This window comes from Aphelocoma coerulescens, chromosome 4 (genome assembly GCF_041296385.1).
Source record: "Aphelocoma coerulescens isolate FSJ_1873_10779 chromosome 4, UR_Acoe_1.0, whole genome shotgun sequence".
In the NCBI taxonomy this organism is placed as follows: domain Eukaryota; kingdom Metazoa; phylum Chordata; class Aves; order Passeriformes; family Corvidae; genus Aphelocoma; species Aphelocoma coerulescens.
The window spans coordinates 68,250,631-68,277,791 of NC_091017.1; the positions used below are offsets into that span (position 1 = coordinate 68,250,631).

Consider the following 27,161-nt stretch of genomic DNA (forward strand, 5'->3'; position numbering starts at 1 on the left):
TTGTCTGGAAAAGCAACACTTGCTCACATTTCCTAATGGGAGGTCAAATCATGTCATCCCTTACCTTAATCAGTTAAAACTTCATTAGAAATAAATTAAAATTTATTGTGGTCTTTTTGCTTTCCTGTGGAAGTGTTGGTCAGTAACAAGGGGTACAGGATGATATGCAAGGACACGCAGGGATGGCATGGAAAGAAGACAGGTATGTATACAGATAACACTTTACTAGTAGGATAGCATAACAATTGCTTAGCAACTATAGCTGAGCTGAGCCAGCTCAGTGATTTCAGTTCTTCTACATCACTTTAATGAATTCCTCTTAGTTTTTGGTTCTGAAGTGTAAAAATAAACAATTTTCATGTAGTGTTCCAGTAGGAAAAGAAGCCTCATAGATCCATATAGTAAAACTCAAAACTGCTCAACTTAGGTAAGTTTGCATGAAATGCATATTTCAAGGGATTTTAAAGAAAAATCACTGAGGTTGACTTCATTAAGGTCACTTCATGAGCAAAGATTTTCTAAATCCTAGCATGTTTCTAATGTATCATCCTCTATTTGGAACTTAAAACACATACAGTTAATTAAATAATATGTTTCAGGTTCATTTGATTTGCTGAAAATTATAGATAGATTTTGTGTTTGCAAAGCAGATAAATTTTATATGATTTCAAATTTGGTTGCCATGTTAGACCTTAACAACTATTTGCATGTTTTTAAATCAGTAGTAGATGCATGCAGATGTTATAGATTCAAGTATTAGTAGAAATCCTGCTGCTTTCCTCTCTGGCAACTCAGAGTCCCATGTCAGAGAACATCACCATTTGAGCCAGGTCTGTACCTGAATGGAATATACCTTGGCAAAAAGATCAGTGTGTGCAATGGTGCCAGTGTAAAACAAGGTTTTTGTAATAGCTATTGTTATTTTATGTATTTTTTTTTGATTTCTGGTTGAAAAAACCCATTGTAGAAAATGTCATTGGCAAGCTCAGTCTGGCTTTTGTGCAATCTTTCCACAAAAGGGTCATCAACTGTCTTTGCTGGGTATGTTTTGGTAAACTGTGACTAGTTTTTGTCCAGCATGTGTGGGTCTTTCTTTGAATAAGCATCCTGCAAGTGTATAGGATGTCTGCACCTGCTTTTTCTGTGGGTTTTCTCATTACCTCGTAGGTAATTTGTGTATTTCTGTATTGTGCTATTTTTGTTCTGAAGCTAAAAAGAAACGTCTTTTTTTAAGTAGCCAAGAAAGAGCAGTAGCTTGACTATGACCTTGATGGAACTGGTGGGTTTGATTCTGTAAAAAGTGATAAAGTAATATCTGACTAGGAAAAGTATTGATGCTGCAAGAAAATATTATATAGCACACTCTTAAATTTCTTCCAGTACTCGTACATGAAGGACTGATTCAGTTAACCACAGTTGTTCACAGGTATATCCTTATGTATATAATTTCTTTTGGAAAAAAAAGGGCAAACTAGTACATTAACTTCAAATTAAGTTTATTCAGAGCATATAAGCACTTTCAAAGGCTAAACGATTGTGCACAGGAAAAGGGTTCTAGGTTTTGGTCTGAGATACCATTATCAATCATTCATACTGTATTGATTTTAGAAACTTTTCCAGCTGTTATTTTAGAAGGCACAGTTTTTAATTCGTGGAGTGATTTTCCTCTTAAGCCTCCATCTTCACATCAAAGTCTTAACATTCTCCTTGATTTTATGATTGAGGCAAATCTCTCTGGGAAATTTATCCCAGTATATATCTATCAGATAGGGTGGGGATTTTCTTTGCTCTCATAAGTAGATTATATAAAAGGCCTAAATTGAGTCTCATTAGTGGTGGGTATTGGAAGGCCAGTTTCCTCATTCTCTCTCCACCAATAATTAGCAAAAAATGTTACTGCAATCTCCACTATGCTTTTGTGATCTATTTTTTGTAGCTGACATAACTGAAATACACTTTACACTTAAATGTTGCTCCCCATTATCAGCATGTCGTACAAATCATTAACATCCCTTGTAATTTCCCTTTATTTTTGTGATTAGAAAGGTGGTATTATCATCATCATCATCATCATCATCATCATCATCATCATCATCATCATCATCATCTTTACAGAAAAGTGTAATAGGGAAATGAAGAGGCTTCTTCATTGTGATTCACTGGCAGAGAGTCAGCCCCAGATAATGACAGTGCCCAGAGTAGGATGGGTGGTCACTGGGGTACAGTTTGTATGGCTGAAATGTGCTGCCTTGTTGGGAAGAGAGGGAAGAAAGGGTTCAATAAGAATTGCTCAGTGGTCAGAGGCAGCTGCTTTAGGAAATGAGGCAGTATTTATTGTGAGGTAGCTGTTGTAGCATGTAGCTGTTTTGCTTTCTTGCCAAGGAAGTGAAAGCATAAACATTCAGCCAAATATCTATTTATTTGTATGCACTTAAGGGGGAGTATCCAAACTGTTTGGGGCTAAGTCTGTGAGAACAGAATGGCCATTTTTGGTTGCAAGATGACTTCCTTCTCCTATTCTGTAGTCCTATGCAGGGTATGTGTCAAGCATAGCTATCATAGTTCTGTAATTCCTCATTGCCTAGGCCTGATTTTCCTGCTTTGAATCCGCCTAGTAGGTGACCAGTTTCCAGACAGATTTTTTTGGACGTGGTTTTCTTTCTATAGTGAGACCCCCTTTTTAAGTAGGAAATCTGTTTACATGTCAAACGTATTTTGTGATCCCAGTGAAGTCCTGCTTCAGCATTTCTTCCAGTATACGCTTCAGTATTATTACTGATATTTGAAGAAATAAAGAACTGAAGACCAATGATATCTCAAAATCAAGCACTAGAAGTTGGGTTAAAGATTAAACATTTGTTTTTTGCTCTTCCTGTAATCTGCATTTTGGATATAGTGCATTTTGCTTTTTAGTGAGTAACTTTTATTGTCTCACTAATATATAACAATTACTCCTCTTTGAAAGCAGCGCCATTCCATCTTCTCCTTAACTCTTCTGAGGACTGCAGCCTTAGTAGCTCATGTTCATTTGCTCTCGTCTATTTTCTTGTTTGTTTTCAGACTTAAGCCCACTTAAGCCCACCTAGCCAGTTTGCAAAAGTTTTTCCTCATTAGTTTTATGATCTAAATGCTTTAACATTTGAAATGTGAAGCACATGTAGTGCGCCTTGGGCTCATCTGGTGTAATTTGTGTTTCTTTGTGATTTTCTTTTTCCAGCTAAAACCAGATGAGGAAAAACCTCAATGACGTGTATGTCATTGAACAGGAAAGTGAAGATGGAATCCAGAACTGATGTCCTTTTTTTAATTTAAGCACAAATCAAGCTCAGGCTAAGATAAAAATGACCAACTCTGAAGGGTTGGGGTTTTGCCATTAATATAGTATCCTATTTTGTATCGACTACAGTAGTTATAAAGAAAAAATATATTACTTAAATAATAGCTTAGCATAAATGCTTTCCATTTAGCCTGTTACTTTGAGATTCTGTATTATTAGTCTGACATGTTTGTGTCTCATCATAGTTTGACCAATGTGACATAAAAGTTTTAGCAAATTTCTTGAAGCTGCATAATGTATTTTTCTGTAAAAGATAAGCCTTTCAAGCATATACCAAAGTAATAGAGAAGATCAGAAGGAGAATATAAAGTTGTGCATGGTATTTTGGATTCTAGTAGATGAAAAATCCTAAGGACTTTGTATAGTGAAATTTTATACTCAAAAAAATTATCCAGCTGAAATTCTTCGCAATGCCACATGCACCATGTGGGAGCAGTTGTCAGATAATACAGAAACCACCTAGTTCACTCCTTGACAAGCTTGGATGCATGTGAAAAGTCAAAATAAAGGAAATGAGATCAAGTAGAACCTCCTACCCTGTGGGGTTCCATAATTCTGTAGTCTGAAGTCAAAACTCTTGCTTAAAAGAGTTTGTGCCAGGACAGCATCTCACACTGTGAGTCAAGGTCATTCTATCTGCCAAGGTTTTTTTATAGTCAAATTAACAATTTTCTTCATGACATTTTGTGAGAATAAAATCTTTAACCAGGATTTGCAGGGGGTCACAAATATATTTATTCAAGTACTAATCATATTGTTTTTACCAGCTGCTCAGGATTGGAAGTTGCCTTTATTCATATTTGTGATTCAGTGTTTAGCTTGCAGATGATGTATATAAGTTTTTCAATAACTCCTATTATACTTTAAAGTCAGCTTTTTGTGCTACTTCTAATAGGCATGTTCTTTCCAATGAGTCAGAAATACAGATCTTCCAATAGAAGGATTTTTACAGCAGTGTTCTCCTGCTTAAGCCCCTTACCTGTTGTACAACTGACTACAGAAGAAATTTCAAAATTTCCCAAAACAGTCATCACTGAAAGAGAAGGGAATTAAATATTGTTGAAATAAAAGAGAATAGTAGAAAGAGTGTGCAGAAACAGACAAGTTTTTATTTTGCTGCTCTTGTAAAGGTGTTTTATGTTCCTCCAAATACTTGTTTCTTTTTCAAACCTGGCCTCTAGTTGAAAATTTGTTTTACATAATTGATTTTTTGGCAGGGAAACCCAAGATAACATGGCTTATGTTTACTGGAGAACCCTGTTTGATAGTAAGTCCTGCTAGAACATTTTAAAGCATTTTGACTACCAGGTGGGTGGAAGAGTTTTCAAGAGAACCTTTTTTTTTGAACCTGGACTCAGGTTCTCTCAGTCTTATTGTTCTGCTTCATGAATTCTAAAAAAAGCTTTGGGAAGGGTACACAAGGACAATACTACTTTAATGCAAATACTAATTGAAGTTTTCCTTTTTATATTTACTAATATTTAAAGGAAAGAGTCACAGTGGTCCACTTCATGATTTTTGATGTTTTGGGAAATTAATGCTGAATTTTCAAACTGATCCTGAAGAATTTAACTATACTTGGCATGAAGTGATGTGCCTTAGCAAGCAGAATTAATGTATCTCTTTGTGCCCTTTAAGTAAAGGCTGTGGTTTAACTGGGTTTTTAAGTTTTCTTTCTATGTTAAGGATTTCTGCCATTGGTTGTTTGCAAAAAACCACAAATCCAAACCCAAAATATCAACACCAAATATCTCAGTAATATAAGAAGTTTTCTGAAAGTTTGATCTTAGAATTATAGAATGATTTGGGTTAGAAGGGACTTTTCAGATCATCTAATTTCAACCCCTCTATCATAGGCAGGGACACCTTCCAGTAGACCAGGTGGCTCAAAGACCCATTCAACCTCACCTTGAACACTTCCAGATATGTTATGCCTTTTATAAGTAATTAACTTATCATAGCTTTAAAGAAAAATGTCTTTATATTAAGACTTAATTGATTTAATATTAGGTTCTTTTTGGGTTTTAAAAACTTCATTAAGTAATCACAGTAGAAATAACACTGAGTCACACTGTTTGATTTTCTATTGCTCATCTTAATTAACCATAAGTAGGAGAATTTTTAAGGTGACTAAATGACTTGCAAGAATATGTAGCAGTGGAAAAAGTATGCTTAGATACCTTAGAAGAATATTATGTTCTGTGTTTACTGTAATCTGTGACAAAAACAAACTTTAGAAATGCATAGGGTAAAACATGCTGCAATCAAACCAAGCATTCTGGTCCATTCAGTAATGATTTAGATAAAATCATTTTTCAAGCATAAGCATTGCTTTAAAAATATTAAAAATGGTCAGATGAAACCGCAAGGAGTCTTGAACATTTTGTCCTCTCTCTGAGATTTGCTGTAACACCCTGTCTGTTGTAAGCAGAACCAGAAGTAACAGGAATGTTTTAAACAGCCAGAGAAGTTGGAACATCCGTAAACAATTGAGAGGACGAAACTGACCTTGACTGAAGTTTGGGCTGTTGTGTGGTCTTAAGTTAAACAGAATCCTATGTTTTGCTTTATTTATATGTGAGCCTGATTCAAAGCTGAATCTTCCCATGTCCTCCACTGGAATTCGAACAGGTTTCAGATGAATCTCCCATGGCTATTATGAAGGTTAATAAGTTAATGTTTGTGCAGTGCATAGAAAATTTGAGGTAATCCCTACTTGGTGAATATTTTGAATTTAGAAGGAGCTGTAGTCCAAGTATAGATGGTCAGAAGGGAGCGAGAAAGGTTGAGGCAAGTTACATATCTACACAATGATGACCCTTTCTGACAGTGATTGAAACACACGGACCAGGCATGGATGATGCAAAGATGTTTATTGAAAAGAGGCACAGATATTTCCACTGTTTAAGCTTCTGCATAAAAATTTCTATTTGTTCTATGTGTTAGCTAATGCATAGCAAGCTATAATGTTACTTTTGCTGACTTGCTTATCTTGCTGCAGGATGTTCTGCAATCTTCACCAGTGTGTCCTGTTCTATGCAAAAGGATGTGATTTTTGCAGGTTCTTCTATCTGCATCTTTCTCATAGCTCCTGCTGTACAATTTTTAACAAGTTAGCCATGCTGTTCATGTTTAACCCATTCTGTTCTGCAACACCTGTCATATGAAGCACAAATATATACTACTGTATCTAGTGATAATTGAGAAGCAATAGCCTCTTTAATCTTCCTTATCCAACAAATCTATCTTGTCTGAAATAACCCTTCCAGAAAATTTAATGAGCAGTAGCCTCTAAGTAGACAATTGTTTCATGCTCCTTGTACCTCATGAGTATGGTCTTTTGTTCCTTAATAAGAATGAACTGTATCTTTGGTAAAGAAGTTGCTCTCTTTGAAAAAATATATAGGTAAGATATTGTTGGATTATGCCAAATATTAAGGATTCGAGGTGAATGCATCCATTTTGGGGCTTTTTTACCTGCATCTAAGCTTACTAATGATGCTACCATGTGGATTTTGTCTTACCTAAGCTATTCTAGACTTGCAAAAAATTGATTATTTGTCAAAAGACCAGCTGTAAGAATAAGGGCACATCATGGAATAGGAGAGATACTTTTGGGTTAGTTATTGTAAAAGGCAGTTTATTCACCAAGTGAAATAAATGCAACCCCATTGCATTTGGGTTCCCAGTCATAATACACCAGCTTTGAATCTAAAGGATTCCCTTTGGGGGAGGAAGCCAAGAAGGAAGGATAATGAAGATGGGAGAGAGCTGGACTTAGAGAATATTCAGAGGAAACATGTTCTTTCCCATGGTGATTTTGTGTTTAAAATAGCGAATCCTGTTAGTATTCTTGGCTGATAGAACAGCCCTCTTGGGTATGTTAAAAGAGGAAAAAAGCTTTGCATTAATTTTCACTTAGTGAATACCTTTAAAGATGTTTGGCTTCTTGCTTTCTCTGACCCTTCCATGTAGAGAGTACCTTAAGAACCTGTATCATCAGAAAAATTCATTGTTTAAATAAATTATTAGTATGCTTTTGCCTGGAAGCAGATGTACTGTTAAATTTTGCACTAAGCCCCCAAGTCCTTCCTTTTTGTTGTGGATTTTTTTTTTTAAAGAGAATATTGTTTCCAAAAGGTTGTTACCTTGTTTTATTACCTGACATTTCTTGGCCTCAGTTTTTCAGCGAAGTTACAATTGAGATCAAGGAGGGTAGTGAACTTTAGAAGTAAAAATCAGGGACAGCTGCAAGGCATGCTTTACAGCCAAAGAGGATCACTCATCATCTCTGCTTCTAAAAGCCATGGGGTAGCTCCTGTCCTATACATGTCTTTGAAGAAAAATTTAAAGATAGACAAAGATGCTGGGAAGCATTCTTTTAGTCCTGCCTCTTCTACCAGCGATTGAACAGAAGAGCTTAGGGAATGTACTTAAGTGCTGTAATAAATAAACATATTTGGCAGTGGATAAAGTCGACTGGACACATCTCTCATCAGAGATTAATAATACAGCCCTGTGTGGCAGCCAAAGGGGCCAGTTAAGAGTGATCTGAGCGGTTTGGAGCCCCCAGAAGATATTAACAATTGCATTTAATGCTTATATAGCAATTTCCCAATGTCTAACTGGATTAGTGAAGGCTAATAGTGACCAGGAGGCTTCTGGTGACTTAAAACACAAGAATAGCTGAGATCCATTAAAATAAAAAATGCCCACGAAGCAGCACAGTGTTCCCTGCCTAAGCCTCCAGCTCTGCATCAAGAACATGACAAAGAGCAAATATAACCAGAAGGCAGAAACCTCTTCCTCCCTTTGTACACATCTTAGGGCAAGAGGACTCAAACGGGAGCAAAAGAAGAAATAGGTCTTCTCAAACTTCAGCTTCACCAAATGTGAATCTTATTGTGTACAGAGTGTCCAACAGGTCATATACTAAGCAATAAAAAAACCCCCAGAGATGACATCATATTGACAGCAATGGTAGTTAAAGGACTTTTTAAACATGATAATACATTAAACTCCAATTATTTTTATTCAAAATGCAATCTGACTCTAACATGTTTGTTAAAAGGGCCAATAGGGAAGACATAAAATAAGGCTGAAAGAAAGCCAGTCTATGTTAAAGGAGAAATAGGTCATAGTCTGTAAAGTTGGAAGAGCAGCCAAAAATTTACTTTTCTGTTAAGTGGAAGGGAAGAAGTTGGTAAAGGATTTTGGTGGTACAAAGTAAGAATCCTCTGCCTGGGTTCTCTGCAGGCTTATGGAGCTAAGAATTGTCTAGTACAAAACACTGAGCTACAGATCCTAAATAAACCTCCTGCTAATATGAGGTACGGACAAGATAGCAGGGTTTTGAAGTAAATCATATCAGACATCTTTCGTTACACATTAATGGCAGTGCATTATTGCCAGCAGATACCATGGCAATAGAAAATAAAATGCATAGATAGCAAAACTATGAGATTGTGCTGTGTGTGTTGTCAAAGGGATGATCCAAGTATTTGTGATTGTCATTAAAGTTCCCTAGTATTTCCTAATGTGGGACTTTTTAGTTGCTTATAGTTCTGTCTGGCTTTAGGTAAAATTTAGACTGAATTTTTATGTTCTGTATCTGATACTTGATTGTTTTAATGTTAGGCAGTAAATGGTCTTTAAAGATTAAGTATGGATCTTTTGCCAGGGAATGAAGGAGGTATGTGGGACTGTATGCAAGAAGGAAGGGAACACATGCTCAAACGGTAATTTGTAATGAATACTTGAGATGCTGAGCCAAGATTGCACAAGCAACTTCACTGTAAGTTTTGGCAATTACAGCTCCAGCATTTCTGGTCTGTATCTCTGGGCAGGAGTGCTGGATTATTAGGAGCTGAATAAACACATCTGTGAAAACGAGTGTGGTTTTATTGTGAACAAATGACATGTTGGAACCCCGTTTCAGTGTCTTGTCGTGTACATCAGAATTTAGCTCCAGGAGTAAACCCACTGGATTTATTGGATCTGCTCATAGAGCAAGAGGTCTCTCACTGTGAGTAAATGTAGAAAAGTGGTTCTTAGCACTAGACCAGACAGAAGATCTGGCAATAAGAAAAATTAATATTTTCATGATTTCTTTCCAAATTTGGCTTCCAGCAAGTTCTGCTGTCGACAGTAGGAATTCATAGAAATATGGAGGGAATAAATACTGAGGTAGCATCTCAAGATTTGGTTTCTTTTGGTAACGTGATGTATTGTTATGCTGAGAGCACACTGCAAATACAGCAACACACAAACCATGTGAGCAGGTGTGTGCATGGCTGACCAAACAAATAGAATTGTGCTCGGTCAACCTGATTAAATGGTGACACATTCTGCATTTCTTTCCAGTGTGTCATGATGTATAGTTTCATCATACCATATTACATGGGCTGGTAATCAACCTAGAAGTGCTTTAGGTAGAGGAAATCAAGAGGTTCTGTTGTAAAAACTAAGGAAAAATATGGTACCTGTATTTCTTCTTGATATTTGTACATCTATTTTTCTGTCAGGTGAAATATGCTACATTTATAAACATCAACTCAGTATCCAATCAAATGTGCGTTGAAATTTCATCTTAATCATAGCCTATTCTATGCTATGTGACTTGATGTTTTAGCTTTTCTTCCAAACATGAAACCAGACAACTCTACTTTGTTTTCAGCAACAGTCTTCAGTGACTTTATTCGTGTATTTGGAATGTGTATGTATAAAAGTGTATAGATCTCTGTGAGCACAGAACTCTAGCCTACGTCCATAGTGATGATGAAAATTCAGTGGTTGATTCAGTAGACATGTACAGGAGATGCTGTTCCATATCTGTGTCTACTTGCAAGTGTAATTATGCATGCAACTTTTTAAAAATTAAGTCATTCATTATGGTTGCTCTGTCACTGACAAAATGGTCATTCATCTTAATGTTTCAAGAGCCTGCTTGACAGTATGTCCATTAGCATAATGGAGTTAACAATTTTATGATTACAAAAATTCTTTATTCCCCAGGTAGTTGGGAGAGCTGATAAATTGTAGATAGTGCAGGCAATACTTCGGAAGCATGAGCACCTGAGTCTTTCCGGGCTGAAATCAGCTGTTGGAAGCTTATCTGTCCTTTGGAGAACTGTCATTTGCTTAGTTTTGGGGTTTGGAGGGTCTTTTACGTGAAAAAAGTCCAGGAAAATAACATTTCCATGCCACAGACCATAATCAAACTGAGAAAAAAGGCAAGAATACTCTTGTTTTTTCTTTATTAGAGGAATTTTATTAAAAGGCTTAAGATGACCAATATTTTCTAAGAGTCTTTTTTTACTGAAAAACTTTCCTATGCTATAAATCAGCAATCTCCAAAACTTGCATTTTCCTAATTTTCTAAGCAGACTAATTTGGCTCAAACATCATACGGAGATATTTTCACACTGCTAAGAGAAACTCATAATGTAATTTTTGTGATTTGAATCATACTATCCCTCCAAGCTGCAAATATTCTTCTTTTTTTCTAATGTATATAGGGTACTGAGTTCAATGTTGAAGTTCCTCATATTGAAAATATTCATAATAGTGTTATGATTAAGTTCCTTACAATCAGGTAAGGATTAGTTGCTTCTCTGTATTGCTGCTGTGTATCAGAATAATAGGCTGCAGATTTATTTTTTCAGTGATTTTTCAGTCTGTTTATGGATATGCTGAAGCATTTTACATGCTATGCAGTCAAATTGCTTACTATTTATTATACAAATCCAATGTGAAGTTCACTCTATGCAAGATTTTTGAATTGATGCTATTTCGCAGCTTGTTCGGTGTCAGATACTTTACTGAGTGTGGTCTTTGCAGAAAACTATTTTACAACATAATTAGAAATTAAAAAGAGAAACAAAAATTGTACAAATGCCCAGTAACTTAGTTGAGGGTGTGCCAAAGTTATACTTTCCTATTAAAAGTTTCTATTCAATGGTGGAACCTCATAGCAGATCTCACTGAGAAGTGGTTGGTGTCTTAATTTTCATCATCCACACAAGTCTTTCATATTGTACTGTGAGTCTGAGAGGTATCTTGCCCACTGCAAATTCCTTTTTCTCTTGCTACTATAAAATGGTGTTAAAGTGAAGGATGTTCTCAGTAGACTGCAGGTTGATCTCATACCCTACATGGAGCTTATCAAATGATGATTTTTACTCTGGAATTTTGATGGAAAAAAATTCGGTTTAAAAGTTTTAAATCTATTTCTCAAACAGGCTTCAGGGAAACTTCATGCTACTCTTCCATCCTCTTAATACTGCTTAATGCTGAGATGGAACTTTATTTTTATTTCTTCAGTGAGTTTTTTCCTGCAACCTTGATTAAAACTGTGAAATAGCAATGAATTCTCCCAGAATGTATCTGCACAATGTTTGGTAGTAATGATGTAATCTGTCTGATTCCACAGGCTGATTACAAAAGCAGGTGTTCAGACTGATTACATGAAACAGCTTCCCTTCTGCAAATAACTGTCATTAAGGAGCAAATTGTGCAAACTGTGCTCCATGCTAGTTTAATTCCAAAGTCATTCCATTAAAATTAATGGAAACTCTTTGGATTTCAACCAAGATAAGTTGTTTAGTGAACAGTTCAGATAGAAAACTGACAGCCATACGTATCTGTGATCTTACTGTAATTTTTTTTCCCCAGCTGTTCTCCTAAAGCCAGAGAGAATGTTTCGGGTGTGTAGAATTCATTTTCTGAGATACAAACTAAAGAGAGGAGCCATGTAAAGTGGAATTTTTGTTTGTTTATTTTAAAGAGTGGGTATTTCAAGTCTGGTATAAACAAAGCATTTCACTTTGTTGATGTAATTGATGGCACTGAAGAACTGCTTGAAAATAGGCTTTGGGCAAAAATTACAGCGTATTTCTGAGCCCCATTTATTTGCCACTGCTGCCTCTGCAATTCCTAATATGGTTAATGCTCTTCCATGACAGTTGATGACCTTTCTTCAGCTGAAATATGATTCCATTAATGTAGAGATAAATGGAGGCTATTTGGATATTAATGGTGTCCCAATATCTTCTAAGACCTGAAGTATTCATACTTCAGGATTTGTTTGCTATGATGTTGAGTAGGGTGGTGTTAGTATGACTCTTACCAGCCCCTCTTGATCTTTGGATTGTTCTCCTTTTTGAGATGAACTACATTTTACAGCAAAAGAGGACATGTGTAGTGAACCCTACTGAGGAAATAAACTTGCCCCATTTTAAAGGTTTAGATCACAGTGGTTTTTATATGACAGGTATAGGCAGCATAATATTAAAGAGGTAATTAGCAATGATCTGGGGAAAAATCAGCAACCCAGCAAAATTATGCCAGTGTGAAAATGATGTTAGAAATTTACAGTAGTATCACATGCAGTTTCAGCAGTGTTGCTCTCATGAGAGACTCTTGTAGTGGCTTTTTCTAGACTTAAAAGGTATGAAACTGTGAGGCTTTTATAGGTAGGAAAAATGCAGCAATTGCTCTGCATTTTTATGATAAATGAGTGCTTCTTAAAATTGTTTGGTGTCAATAGTTTAATGCATAACTGACTGAGCTGTTTACATATGTGCTGCAGGTTGCCTTCTAGATCAATTCCTCCAACAAATGAAAGCCTCATAATTGATATATGTGGGGACTGTCAGGTGCTCAGAGTTAATATTAAGATGCACAGCAAAACATTTCATAATTTTTTTAATAGGGTTTCATTGTATTTTTTTATGTCACAGAGAGATAAAAGGTTTTTCAGTTACCTGGCCTTCTGAAGCATGCCCTGCATTTGAACAGGAGTACAGCTTAATGCTATCACATTGCAACCCCAGTTCACTGCACTGAGACCAACACTGTCATGCTTTGAGCACAGCTGAGTGGGCTCTGTTGTCTAATCTGTAAGTTCACAACCTGCTGTACAAGTGATGGCTTATCAAAACTTGATTAAGAGGTAGAAGCTGGGGAGGCAGGATAGGAATCTCAAATGTTACAGCTTTTGCACTCTCGCTTGAAACCCCTGGTAGCAAATATCTGATAGCAGAGGGTCGCTGTCACAAAGCCTTGGACAGGCCCAGTAAAGGGCAGTGGTGCACACTGTCAGCTGTGTATCAGTAGTGATACCTGCCTCTCAATTAAACTTATCTCTGAAGTTTCATAAGTACACACCACCTTCATAAAGCTCACTAAGCTAGAACATGCCATGCATGGAGCTCAGTAAAAAGTTGACTGTCTTGTGTGATGCTGTGTTGGAAAGTTACTGATGGAGGATCTGTAAAGGGGGGGGGGGGTGAAGAAGGGAAGAGAAAAACACTTTAATAAATCTGCTTGACTCTAATGAATGTTGATTGACTGTGTAACTTTTAGGTAGGTTTGAGTTGGAGTAAATGTCAAATATAATTCAGTTCACACAGCAATGTGAAAAGAACTGTTACTTTCCTTGGAGAAAACCTGACAGCCCAACTTTTTTAAAGGGCTTTTCTGTCTTACTCATTTGTTCTCTGTTTTTAATGAAGCCTTTCACAGTTGACACTTCCCTAACAAAAGGTAACACAGGTCGTTCTATTAAACAGAATATTCTTCCATCAGCGACATCACAGCTGTAATCTGAGATCAGAAACTATTATTTCTTTTTCGTCTGATGGAAAGGATGAGCTGTTACTCATAAGAATAGTGTGGTGTTCTGAAGTAATGTCTCTATACTGTAAGTGCTTGGTATTAATGGCATATGTTGAGAACAGGCATTTAGCTGCCATAAAATATATACATATAAGAAACTAAGAAATATGTGGTATTAAGTTCTTGAGTGAAACAGAAAATGCACTGCAACCAATACCCAGCTCTGCAACAGTTATAGAATCCTTTTGGGAACAGATTTGGGGGATGGTAAGTGAGGAGAGAAAGGATCAAAATTGCTTAGTGCCTAAGATTAAGACCAGATTTTCAAGGGCTTAGAGTAACAAGTTTTGATATAATTGGAAAATTCATGGTGTCAAAAAAAGGAATTGCTTTATTGTCAATGTTTTTCAAAGCCATGTCTTTGTTTACATGCTCTAGTAGAAGGTAAGAGGTTTTTTTAAAGCTGATCTTTGTTTTTCTCCATCAGTTCATAAAAAGGAGAGCAATGGTAGTACTTTTCCTTTGTCCTTCAGTCTATTTGCTTTTTTACATTAGAAATTACAGTCAGAATCTCTTTCCTTCTCTGTGTTCCCATTTCTAAGCTGGTGTGGTTTGTAAAGAGTTACAGAAGTATTCAGAAGTCCTTCAGGTACATCTGTTGTATTTTAGCCTTCTGGGAAAGGATCACAGAAACATATATGAGTGAGATTGGAAGGCACCACTATGGGGTATGACCACAGTGGGTCATCTGGTCCAACCTCCCTGCTCAGGCAGGGTCATCCTACAGCACATGGCACAGGTTTGTGTCCAGGCAGTTATTACATATCTCCAGTGAGGGAGATTTCATGCCCTCTCTGGACAACCTGTTCCAGTATTTGGTCACCCACAAAGTAAAGAAGTTCTTCCTGTTATTCAGGTGGAATTTCTTATGCATCAGTTTCTCCCATTGCCTCTTGACCTAGTGGTTGGCACCACTGAGCAGAGCCTGGCTCCATCCTCCTGACACCTTCCCTTTAGATACTTATATACAGGATCACACTGCTTTTAATTGTGGATATTTCTGAGCAGACAGCAGATATGTGTGCCAGTCAAAGTTAGAAGGAGCAGGAGTGTTAGGTTTGTTCTTAACAGAGGAAGGACCAAGACAAGCGGGACTGAAAAAAGATGAGTATCCCTCCAGGGCAAATCAAGACTGATACAAGAGCAGGGAGAGAAAGGAAGAGCAGCAGCAGAAAGTTATAGGAGCTGGAAATTGCTTTTGACAAGGAAGACTTTTTGATTCCGGAAGCAATGTCATGTCAATAGTTTAGTCGTGTTGGATCAAGGCACCTAAAGTGCTGTTCCTTGTTGAATGTTGGGAAATGTGTTAATTCAGCACTGTAATGAGAATAAAAAAATAAATGTGTCCAGATAGCAGGGAGCTAGGTTGAATTGCTAAAAGCCACTATTGAAATGTAAAATGGTTTGTCCCTGTAAAATGTAGCAAGTTCTGCTGCAGATGTAATTAAATATAGCAAGACTGAGAGTAAAGAGATGATGAACAAGGAAAAATGTACCTGTATTATTCTCATGTAAGTATACATGACTGTATCTATAATTATTACTGAAAGCAAGGCAAATATAAGTCCAGTTTGGTGAAAATGCAGTTATTTGTATCTAGAGTATGAACTGGGAAGAAACATTTTGTCTGTTACTGGCACAGTCTTTTTTTATGCATCTCTTGAGGTGATAAAAAAATAATTTTGGTAGCCCAGTACGAAGATACATTTTGACATTTTCCAGTCCTTCCTTAATTACAGCTGTTTGTGACTTGGGAGTAGCTAGTGATGTGGTGTGAGTAATGCTGGTATTTCCTGTGATTATTCAGAAGGCAGCATGACTTTTAAGATTTCCTGCAGTTTTTGTCTACATGAATTGTACAAATGCCACATTTTAATGGCTTTTTAATATTTTCAAGCAGCCAGATACTGTTCTTCAAAGGTTTGTAAAATTACTCTAGTAAATACATTTGCTATGTAGATGGAAAGAAAGTAATTTAAATCATAGAATTATTTTACATGTTTCTCTGCAATGATGTGTATTGGAACACACTAGAACTGCTTTGATGCAAGACTCCTACTTGATTTTCCTTCATTTTATCCATTTGTCTTTTTAGAAGATGAAAATTTCAGGTGGGAATCTATGGTACATACTTATTGTTTTCCAGATTGCTATTCAGAATTTAAAGGATATTGGGAAGAAAAATATCCTGATAATTCAGCAATATTTGTAAATTACATATTTATTTATTTTATTTTTTTGCAGTGAGGCTCCATGAATATTGAAGTTCTGCTTTGTCCTTTTAACCCCTAACTCAGTGAGGAAGCCTGTCCTTGCAGAATAAAAATCTTTCTTGGGATGTGGTCGAAGGCAATGCTAACAACTGCCAGCAACCTCTAAGTCTTCTCTTCCATCTGCAAGGGGTACTCACGGTCTTGTATTCTCCAGACTACAGAAGTCTGTATATTTAATAAAACATCAGATCAAGACTGTGCACAAATGTTTCCTTGAAAAATATTTTTACAAATCTTTCTGTGATCAGACTGTATCGAGTCTGTATTCTGTTAATTCCAATAAACTGACACAGAACTCAGCATCCAGAAGTACTGGTAGCTCTCAGTGCTGATGGAGTGACCTTTTTCCTGAGCCAAAGAAAGGTTTATACCAACTTATAGTCAGCATGATTTGACATAACTTTTGTTTCCTTTTTATTGAGTATTTCAAGTCAAGTTCGTTCATATTTTTTACTATAATGGTGAGTGCTATGATTCAGGTCTTTCTTCAGAGTGATGAGACTGCAGGTGATAATTACTAGATCCAAAAATAGGTATATTGGCTAACTTTTGGATCAGAACAGGTAGGATGGGGGGAAATGGAGTGCTAGTACAAGTGTTAACTTCTTGCACTGAATTGAGTACTCGATAATATGAAAGTCACAGACTACTGGTGTTCTGTGGAAGATAAACCAGCTCCAAGGCCTGAACTCTTACACCTCTGAAAAGCAAGACACTCTGTGTCTTGTAAAAAATTTTGTTGTAAAACAAAATTGTTTTACTTAAACAGATGGTCACGGAAAACCTGATTCTGCAGCCTCCTTGTACATAAGGAGTGATTCATTATTTCACTAAAGCACCTCCTATTTTAAAATGTAGAAGGACTGTATAGACCTCCAACTCTGTTTTTTTGTAAGGTCAGAATACATCTGGACTTCATTGTTTTAGCCACAATTTTTACACTGGCAAATGTGATTAAAACAGATATTATAGCAAGAGATTTTATTTCTCAGGGTAAAGATTTGCATCTGTTAGACTGAGCTTCAGCGGATTTAATGGTCTTCATATTTGGCTCTGTCATTTCTACAGGGAGCTATGAATTTGAATGAGTAGAAGATTCACTTACTTTATGGAAAATCTGCTTTTGAGACTCCTTTGGACAGTACAGATGGGTTTTTTTTATTCACAGTACTTTTTGTTTTCTTGTTCAGTGGTTACTATTTTGATCTACACTATGCCCATTGCAACAACAGTCTTACATTAAATGGTCAACATGCCAGCAGAGAAAAAGAGGATGAAACCTGTGTGGTTGTTTTTTTTTTGAGAAGGGTAGGTAGGGATGTTCTGGAGTACTTACAGCAAAGGACAGTTTAATATTAAGGCATATTTTTATTCCATCACATTAATCCTGCAATGCACATAAGCATTTACCTACATTATGTTGATGGGTATTATAAGGCACAGAGCGGTGAGGTAAACGCTCCCCCAAGTCCTATAGTGAATTGCTGAGAGAATATCAAATACTGCCTGGGATCTCAAATGCCTGGTTTTGCTGCCTGTCCATCACAGCACATCTTTGTTGGGCTCCAAGAATCATATCCTGGTGAATTGTGTTTAAACTACCAATAAAGCAGTTTCTCATAATGTTCTGGTCTATGACCAGAGCAGTCCTTCTTGCTGGTCCTTTTCTAGATTGTAGCCTTCAGCAGAGAGGTTGCAGGGACTTATCTCAACAGTTGGCATAGCTTTAGGGTCTTGTGTTGAGAGGGAAGGCTTTGTGAGCATGTAATTTTATTACAAATCTTCTGTTGAGGAAAAGCTGTGTGTTTTTTGCAGCCATGATCTGTGTTTGCAGAGTGCCGTGTGCTTTAGGAAACAGTTATTGTACCTTGTCAGTTCGCATTATGTTACAGCATCCACAGCAAATTGTTTTTTTACCATCACTACATTGAAAAAAGTACCCTGCATCAAACTTTTGAAGGTGTTTTTTCCCCTTAGGTTTAGCATAGTGAGTATGGATTAATAAAGGTCACAGTTGACTGTTTTGACTAAAAATAGCAGTGGATTTGGGAATAGATTAAAGGAAATTAGTAAGTCCTTCCTTAATTCTGAAGGCAGGTGTAGACAGAATATTGACAGAAAGCCAAACCATTTTTATGGGAAGTTACAATATCACAGGATCACCCACTGCTATCGAGCTACATAATGGGAACTATAGACCATCAAATACTTCCCTGGGAGGCCCAGATGTGCTAAAGATACAGAGCAGCAAGAAATCACTGTAACTGCAACTTTTGATGGAGATGTATATTTAAATTACCTGTAACCCACACTGCTCCTCCTCCTTCTTCTCCTTCTCCTTCAGTGATAGTTTGTAAACTTGCATTTCCACTTAGACCTGAATAATAGAGAGAAGTCAAAAGATGTACCTGGGGGTTGGAGGAAGAAGATATATAAATTCCCAGCCTGAGCACAATAAATCTTGGACACTAGTGACAACACAAACTTGAAATGCATGTTGTAACATGATCTGTATCTCATGAATGTTTCAAAGCCTTGCAGACAGGTAAAGTTCATTTTACTGGTAGAAGCCACAAATAACCAACCTCTGGTTAATTAGTTATAATGGGGACATGGGGGTAGATTGCAAATTTTAGCTTTTGCCTGTTTCTGTAAAATGTCTCAATATAAGGCAGACTTTTTCAGTAGGATTGCTTTATTGTAGAACAAGTTTTAGTTGGAACACAAATATGGCCTATGTTGAACCTTTATGGTCCCAGTTCCCTGCAAAGTGTTTATCTGCAGTAGATGTAGGTTCCATACTCTGTAAGAAGCTGTGGCCTAAATCTGAATTCACAAACTCAAAACTGAAAGGCTAATTGTACTCCCTCACATTAAATTTGAATGTGGATAAGAAGGAAGTCAACAATTATTTTGTACTAGAAAAATATTGGCATTATGCTGTAGCTGCCCCACCTGGTTGGATTTTTGTAGAACCCTGTGCCCTTTTCAGCAGGGGGACCTGACAGTCCCTCGCTGTCACTGGGAGAGAGAGAGATGGGAACCAGAAGAACACGTCTTACCTGAGGTTTGACAGGTTGGGCGTGTTGTTGTTGAGAGTTTGCAAGGATTTAACATTCCTCAGAAATTATATAGGCCATTCCACAAACATAACTTCAACATCTTGTTTCATCCTGTTTCAACTAGCTGTTGGCAATCTGATATTTCTCAGTCACATCATGTTTTCCAGGAGAACAGTTCAGCTTCCCAATTGCTTGCAGTGTTTATTGTCTGTTAGCATGGTACCACTTCAGGTTGTCGGGGCATGAACCTGTGTTGCACTTTTTTACTCTCTTTCCCCTTGTCTGCAGCTGCTCTAACAGCCCAAATCACAGCCAGCCTTTCATTAATACCCACGGCCATGGTTATTTGTAAAGTCACATTCATAGCTCCAGGATACTGAAAACTCTTCCTAGAGATAAACCTTGGAAAAGATACTCAGAATAGGAGGCTAAGCAGACCCAGGCTTCTCTGTAGATTGACATTCTCTAAAAACTGTGGAAAGCATTAAAAGATGCTGCAGTTGGGAATTTCTGATGCTGAGCAGTTTGCAAATCACGCCACTAATGTATCAGCAGTAGCACAGTGAAGGAAATTAGTGGAGGTGCTTTCTGAATATCACAGCAGAAATGAGGGCAGTGTGTAGCTCATTTGAATTAATTTGCCATAAATAATTGTTGTGTCTTTAAAAATCACCAAGTTCTCATTTGGGGTTAAAAAGAAAAAAAAATAGTTCAAAAAACACTCAGCTGCTCTTAGTGCTGGGTGTGACCAGCCTGGTTTTTGCAGCTGTATTTATTTACTTTTGTCGTTATTTCACCTACAGGCAAAGGTATGATTGAGCTCGGCACTGTCCAGATGGGAAGCAGGGAGAGAGTCTTGCCCTGGGCAACTTGTAATCAGGCTGACAGAGAAATGGATGTGCTGAAGCCCTTTGAAAATCCAGCTAGGACTACAGGCATGCTGAGCACATTTTAGATGGTGGGATCTTCTTGCTGCTTTGTTTATGAATCCTAACATCAGTATTATTTCTGGTCTTATACAGCTAAAACTCAGAGAAATTTTTGTTATTCTTCCTGAAACATTTTTATTTAGGGTCCTTTGTATAAATATACAATATATTGTTTAGTTATCAAAGGCAAACTATTTCACAGACCATGAAGGTCTGTTTGGAGGCAATTTGGGAAAACTAGCCAGCCACCTGGGCAATCTTTCTTCTTGAATGAGGGTTATCTTTTCCCTTGGTTTTTGGGGGAGGTTGGTTGGGTGGGTGGGTTTTTTTTGTTTCATTTTTTTGGGGGGCTTTTTTGGTTCTTTTCTGTGTGTTTTTTTTTTTTTTTTTTAATATGTGTTCTTTGATACCTTTTGAGTTCTATTAGCCCTTTTGTTTTCAACAACAATAAATAAGTTATAGTCTATTTCTCTACAAACTTTTTATTGTCTGCTTATTAATTCTCTCAAAGAAATGCCTAGGAGCAAGCTGATGAAGCGAGGTAGATTTGAGTGTGAGACACGGTCAGGCAAGAGAATAAGTAAGGGGGTTTTTTTGCCTTTTTTTTCCCTGCCTGTCACTGAACTGTTTAACTTGCAATAAATTATCAAGAACTCTTAGTAAATTAGTATGCCTTAGGGACAGGCTGTTGATTATTGTGTGATTTCTATTTACTTTTCTGGAATGGGCTGCAGTCTCAGATGAGTGCTTCTTTCAGGGAACTCACTTGAAGAAATGACAAAAGGCCATTTTTTTCTGGATATAGATTATAGTGAGAGTTTTTAATTAACTTTTAATTATGTGAAAGAGGCTCTTTATATATCCCAGTGTTTCATTTTTTTTGTCTCATCCTTTATGGCTAGCTCACGCTGGCCTCCACCCAATTAGTTGTGTTGTGTTATGGTGGTTTGATGGTGCTTGCAAGTTTTTAGGAGCATTATCTCAAATACAATCAATAAAAAGTCCATAAGTATTCTTACATTTTTTATCAGTGGCTAGCTGTGGTCCAAGGCTGCAGTGGATTAAAGCATAAGAGGTGAAGAACAAGATGTCCTGGACAGCTATACTGGAAAGGATTTTACAAACGTAAGAAAGTACAGTATCATTTACAGGGCTAATGCCAACAGGAAAAAAACCAACAACCACAACAAAAAGGCCCCAAACAAAACAAAAAAAACCCTCAACCCAAAACACATATAAAAAGGCACCAAAACCAAACAATCATATTTTTTGTCTTTTATGGCATTAGCCAGATTAAGTTCTAGCTGAACTTTGGCCCTTCTGATTTTTCTCCCTGCATAGTTTCATGACGTCCTTGTTGTCTTCCTGAGTTGACTGCCCCTTCTTCCAAGGGACGACCCTCTTCCAAATGCCATAAATGCGTCTCCAAGAACAGCAAACTTACTATGTTGTAATCACAGCAGTCTTTCTCTGTTCCTAAAGAAGGAGGTCCAGCAGGGCACCTTCCCTAGTTGTCTCCCTCACCAGCTGTGTTGGGAAGCTATTTTCCACACCCTGCAGGAACCTGCCTTTTAACACACTCAAAGGACACATATTTTTATTGCCATCTTGTTGGTATTGATGGGAAATGTAGAGAAACTGTGATAAATGTAAAGTCTCATAAGACATTCATGTTACAGCCTCAAGAACCACTGCAAAATCTTGTAAGTGCCAAAGCAGTGATAAGGCTGATGTTTTGTTCAGATTCTGCTTTAGATGGCATCAGTCCCACAGTCTACAAAATGGTCAGTTTGCAGAGCTCCCTCTGACCGGGATCAGAACTGGAACTCCAAGACTAACCTTGGTCTCATGTACATCTCTGTGTAGTTGCTTGTCTTAGAAAGTAAAATAACAATATTGCCTGGATTTTCTTTTTCTGTATTGGCTGTAATTTGTAGCTGAATCTCTAGCAATGTTCTTGGCAAGAGAGGAAGCTCCTGAAATCTTCCTAGCTTCTTTCTGTCTCTAAATACACTGCCAGGAACCAAGCTCCTCAACTTCCCGTTTACAGTAAAATATTATGTTAAAAACAAAAATAAAAAAAAAAACCAAATGCCTGGTGTAACTACAAACTTTTAAGGAGGATTAAATGTTAGTAAAAGAGAGAAAAGGGTATTAGTAGAAACATTTGTATTCACTTTTCAACTATTCATTAAGAAGTACTGGAAAAGAGTCAAAATAGCATTCTCAAGAATAAATATAGAAACAATAACACTTGTCCCTAAATTTTCCAATGTAGCAAATGAGCAAGAGCACGTTATTTCTATTTCTGAGCTGGTTTGGGTGATGTGCAGCCTTTTCTCTCTCATATATGTGAGAATATGTACAGATTTGCCTAAGGTTTAGTAATAACAGGATTCAACTGGGAAGAGACCAGGACTTTTTCCTGCAATGATGTGTATGAGTGCTCTAACAACTAATGAACAAAGACAGTATCTCTGCCCCAACAAATGTTTTTTATCTATGTGCATAAGAAGGAGCATCCTCAGAGGGAACTCACCTCTCCCCCTAGCTCCTTCATGGGCCCTCGGAATCATGCTGGTAAATCTGATGTAAGTTTTCAGCAACACATTTCAGTTATGGAAAAAATTATCCTTTTAAATAGAAAAAATATTTTAGACATCCTCTTCCAAAAGCAGCAATCAACACCACTCCCAAGTACACCCAGAGAAAACTAGGACAATGACTACCAGCTATGTGTATTTACTGAAACCCTACCTCAATATCAAATGGGTACTTTACAACTGCAAAAATCTAAGCCCCAATGGAGAAAGGTTTATTATCTGCAGTGCTGCTAAAATGAGGCACAAGAGTACTGTATGCTTCTGAATATAAAAGCTCTATTCTTCAGTGAAGTCCTTTTTCTATTAATGAGATTCACCCTAATGGGACCAAAAATTACTTTAAAAGACATTTTCTTTCTGCTTTTCAAGGTTTTTTTTTTCCACTCCATTTGAACTGGATATCAAAGATAAGGGGAAATATTTCAATAGCAAGAACTTTTATAATTAAGCTTTGTAGCCTACATAATGGAGATATGGCCAAATTCAAGTGAAAAATAATTACTGTTTTTCCAGCACTTGCCTCTGCTGCTTTGTCTTCCTTTTTTCTCTGTCTTCCATTTTCTCCTTCAAAACCACACAATCTGTTGTGACTTAAGTATGAAAGACTTGCTCAGTACAGCTCTCAGATTTGTGTTTTCTCCTGTGGTCTAGGAGAGAAGACCTGCTCAATCTTTAACTATACCCAGACCTCCTTTCAGGAGTGTGCCTACACTTCTCAAAAGGAGTCAGGGGCTTCCTGAAGGATAAGGACTTTAACAGCTGGTAGTGCCAGCTACCCCTTTAGATATGGAAATGGACAAAAGCAAAATACATGTGAGACGCGAGACACATCTGAAACACTTTGTAGATGATGCTAAGGTAGGCATGATATTTATTGTTTTTCAGTATTCAGGAACTTCTCCCAATCACTGAGCCTCTCAAAGCTCTCACTGATTAGAGTCAGCAGCTTCAGCAACTTTGGAGGTCACCCATCTGATTGCTTGACCTTATATGTATTTGCAAATGTGTATATACACACATATACACACACACTTCCCACCTACAAGTTTGGAAAAATGCTACTTATACTTCATAACTTGTAACAGTCATTAAATACATTAATCTGTATAAGAAGTGCTCTATAAAATGGGGAGAGAGAGGAATAGATGTGCTTGAAGTTGATGCCTCAACCAGTGTTAGACGTATCTTGGGAACATAATGGGAAGGCCTTTGCCTGTGAAAACACCTGATGTGCATTTGGGATTGGGGGGTAAAAATTTTGCAAAGTGAGATTCCCCAGAGTAATGTTTTGAGAGCTTGTTTTTGTAGTCTTCCCAGAAAATTCTTATAAAGCCGTATAACAGAACAGAGATTTGTAATAAAGGACCAAAAGGCATACCTTTAATATTTTTAAGACAGAAGATTACACAAGATGATGTGTTACAGTGGGGATACTGCAACATGTGTATCAGACAATGAGGCCCATGGAAAAGAAATATATATGGTCTGATTCTTGATAGACATTTCAGAGATGTTTATTTCTCCAGCCGCGTGGCCGGGGCTCTGCCGAGGAACTGCTGCAATCACGGGACCTGAGGGTCCTTCTCCACACAGGGGAACACAAACCAACCAACGGGGAACGAGGCTGACCAGGGGCAGGGAAACCCCGTGCCTCCCCTCAGGGCCCCTCTCCCAGGGCTACATGGCGGGGGGGAAGGGACCCCGACATTTCACCTGTTTATTTTTAACAAAAAGAGATTTAAAACTTAACATTGGAAACAACTGGATAAACATGAGATAACAAGGACAGTTTCAAAACAAAACAACCCACCCTCCTGAGTCTTTAAATGTCCAAACAGATTCTCTGGAACATCTTAAGGCTGACAGAAGGGAGACAGGACTCTCTGAGCATGCTTTGTGGGAAAACTGAGGCAGGAGAGGGTTTCTTCCATTTGTACCTGTTGGAACTCTAAACAACAATAGTTAAATTCTTCCCTCCCCCTCTTCATCCCCCAGTCGGCATCGGAAAGGGGTTTTTTGGGGAAACAATTGGGAAAGGTATGGTTTTGTGAGGGAAACCATGGGTGCAAAAACAGATTGGGAATACACTGGGGGTAATAGGATATAGGGTAAAAGGGAAAGGAGGGATTAGGAAAGGGAAACTGTAGGGACTATTTATAATGTGGATATTGTCTAACATGACTATGATTTTTAGCATATATACTGCCTTTCACAAAAACAGCATGAAGCCCAGTGACCTCTGCTGCTTGTAACCCTTTTCTACCTTGCACAATTTTGAACTCTACCACCTCTCCATCTCCCAAACTTGGGATGTATTTTTCAGGGTTATTCTTTTTTATAGCAATTCTATGAATGAGTATGTCTTTTTGCTGGTTGTCACATCTTGTTATAAAACCATAATTTTGTTTAACATTATACCATTTTACTATTCCTAAAACCTTAGCTACGGTGAATTTTTTCCTTTTTTTGAGTGGCTGCTGTTTTCTTTCTCGCTGTGTTTTTGCTTTCTCTTTCGCTTTCACTCTCTCCCACGTTGGAGCTGTCAGGGCTGCTGGGGCCGTCAGGGCTGCTGGGGCCTGCCGGCTCTTAACAAGGCATCCCTGCCCAGGAGTGCCTTCAGCTCCACAGCTACTGGGGCCAAGGAGAGCTTGTCAGGCATGGGGACACCATCCAGGTGACCCAGGTGACTCATGAGAACCACAGACTTGGCCCCATGGTCCAAGCAGTGCTTGATGGTAGGAACAGCTGCCTTGATCTTCACACTCTCAGGGCCGCAGTAACTTCACAAGGACACAGCTGACATTGTTCAACAGTCTCAGTAATTAAATAATATTAACGAAAATATTCTTCCATCGGCATATATTTTGACTCAGAAATTAACTGTGTCTAAACGGTCTTCCAAAAGTCTTTGCTAAGAATCAAATCCCAAGAAACGTAGAAAAAGTTCTTAAACAACCATGCCAGGAAGTGTTTCAGTTCTTTTTGAGCTTGAATTAAGCCTAAAATTTACAAATTGTTGTTCAAGAATCTTTTCAAGTTTAAGATAAATGTCCATATGCGGCTCAGAGAGCAAAGAGTCTTTCCACAGTTCCTCCATAATTTAGAGATGGAACAGCAAAACAAAGCAAGAAGAGAAATCCAGAGTTTACTCACAAACCAGTCGCTGTCCTTAGGGATCGGGGATCATTCTGCCCGCATTACCCACCATTTGTTACAGTGGGGATACTGCAACACGTGTATCAATCAACGAGGCCCGTGGAAAAGAAATAGATATGGACTGATTCTTGGTAGATGTTTCAGAGATCTTTATTTCTCCAGCCGCATGGCCGGGATCTGCCGAGGAACTGCTCAATCACGGGACCTGAGGGTCCTTGCCCACGCAGGGGAACACAAAACAACCAATGGGGAACGAGGCTGACCAGGGGCAGGGAAACACCGTGCCTCCCCCCCAGGGCCCCTCTCCCAGGGCCACATGGCAGGGGGGGAAGGGACCCCGACAATGATGAGGTTGTGATCAATCCTATATGAGTGATAATTTTAGCCACCACAACTGTTCGTCTTTCCTTCATGTTTTCTCCCTGTCACTAATTGCCATCCATGTAATTTCTCTTTGAGCTTAGCACAGATTTTGCTGTTGACAAATTAATGGCTGGTGGCTAGGAACTGTTTGAGCTGTTTCTTCATTAATTTAGATCAAATCACATATGCAGTCATTTTTTGTGCATTCATTATCCTGTTTGGAAAGCATTGTTTTGTATTTTTGCTCTGTGATGTCTTCAGGCAGAAAATATTTGCCATTTAGTTGGAGGTCTACAAAATAACTTCTTGAATTAGATTTGTCTGTGAATGTCTAAACTAAAAAGATCAGTGTGTGCCTGTTTTGTCCAGTAAATACAAATGCTTGTGGAAATATTGGTGGGAAAGGGTGAAATTTGGCCATTTCTGCTTTTAATACAACTCCTTTTTTTTTTTTTTCTCTGAAACACAGAAAATGTTCTTATTTTATGGGCAATATAAAACCAGGTCAGGGAACGTTCCCCTGCCGTGACAAAATTTGGCGCTATGCCTTCCCCAGTGCTATTCCCCACTCAAACTGCTGATTTAGAGCATACTGGAAAATACCATTTGATTTAGTTCTTGGTATACTGGAGTGCATAGATTTAAACCAAAACATTTGAATATATGAACAAACCAATACGAGACCACACCTCAAATCATCTCAACATTAAATTTCGCTCACTTTGGATGTAGGACTATACAAAGGATACATTAAATGATCA

General features: G+C 37.8%; 1 protein-coding gene across 9 annotated transcripts in view; it reads left to right on the plus strand.

Moving 5' to 3' along the window:
* Positions 1 to 27,161, plus strand: part of SORCS2 (sortilin related VPS10 domain containing receptor 2) — a 539,351-nt gene that overhangs the window by 400,300 nt on the left and 111,890 nt on the right. The window contains exon 1 of one of the 9 annotated variants that reach the window (XM_069014509.1): positions 20,235 to 20,307. The exons of the other annotated variants lie outside the window; for them this stretch is intronic. Within the exon in view, the coding sequence (XP_068870610.1) occupies positions 20,305 to 20,307 (3 nt within the window). The 5' untranslated portion in view covers positions 20,235 to 20,304. Of the gene's footprint in view, positions 1 to 20,234; positions 20,308 to 27,161 lie in introns of those variants that run through there. 9 annotated transcript variants of the gene reach the window in all.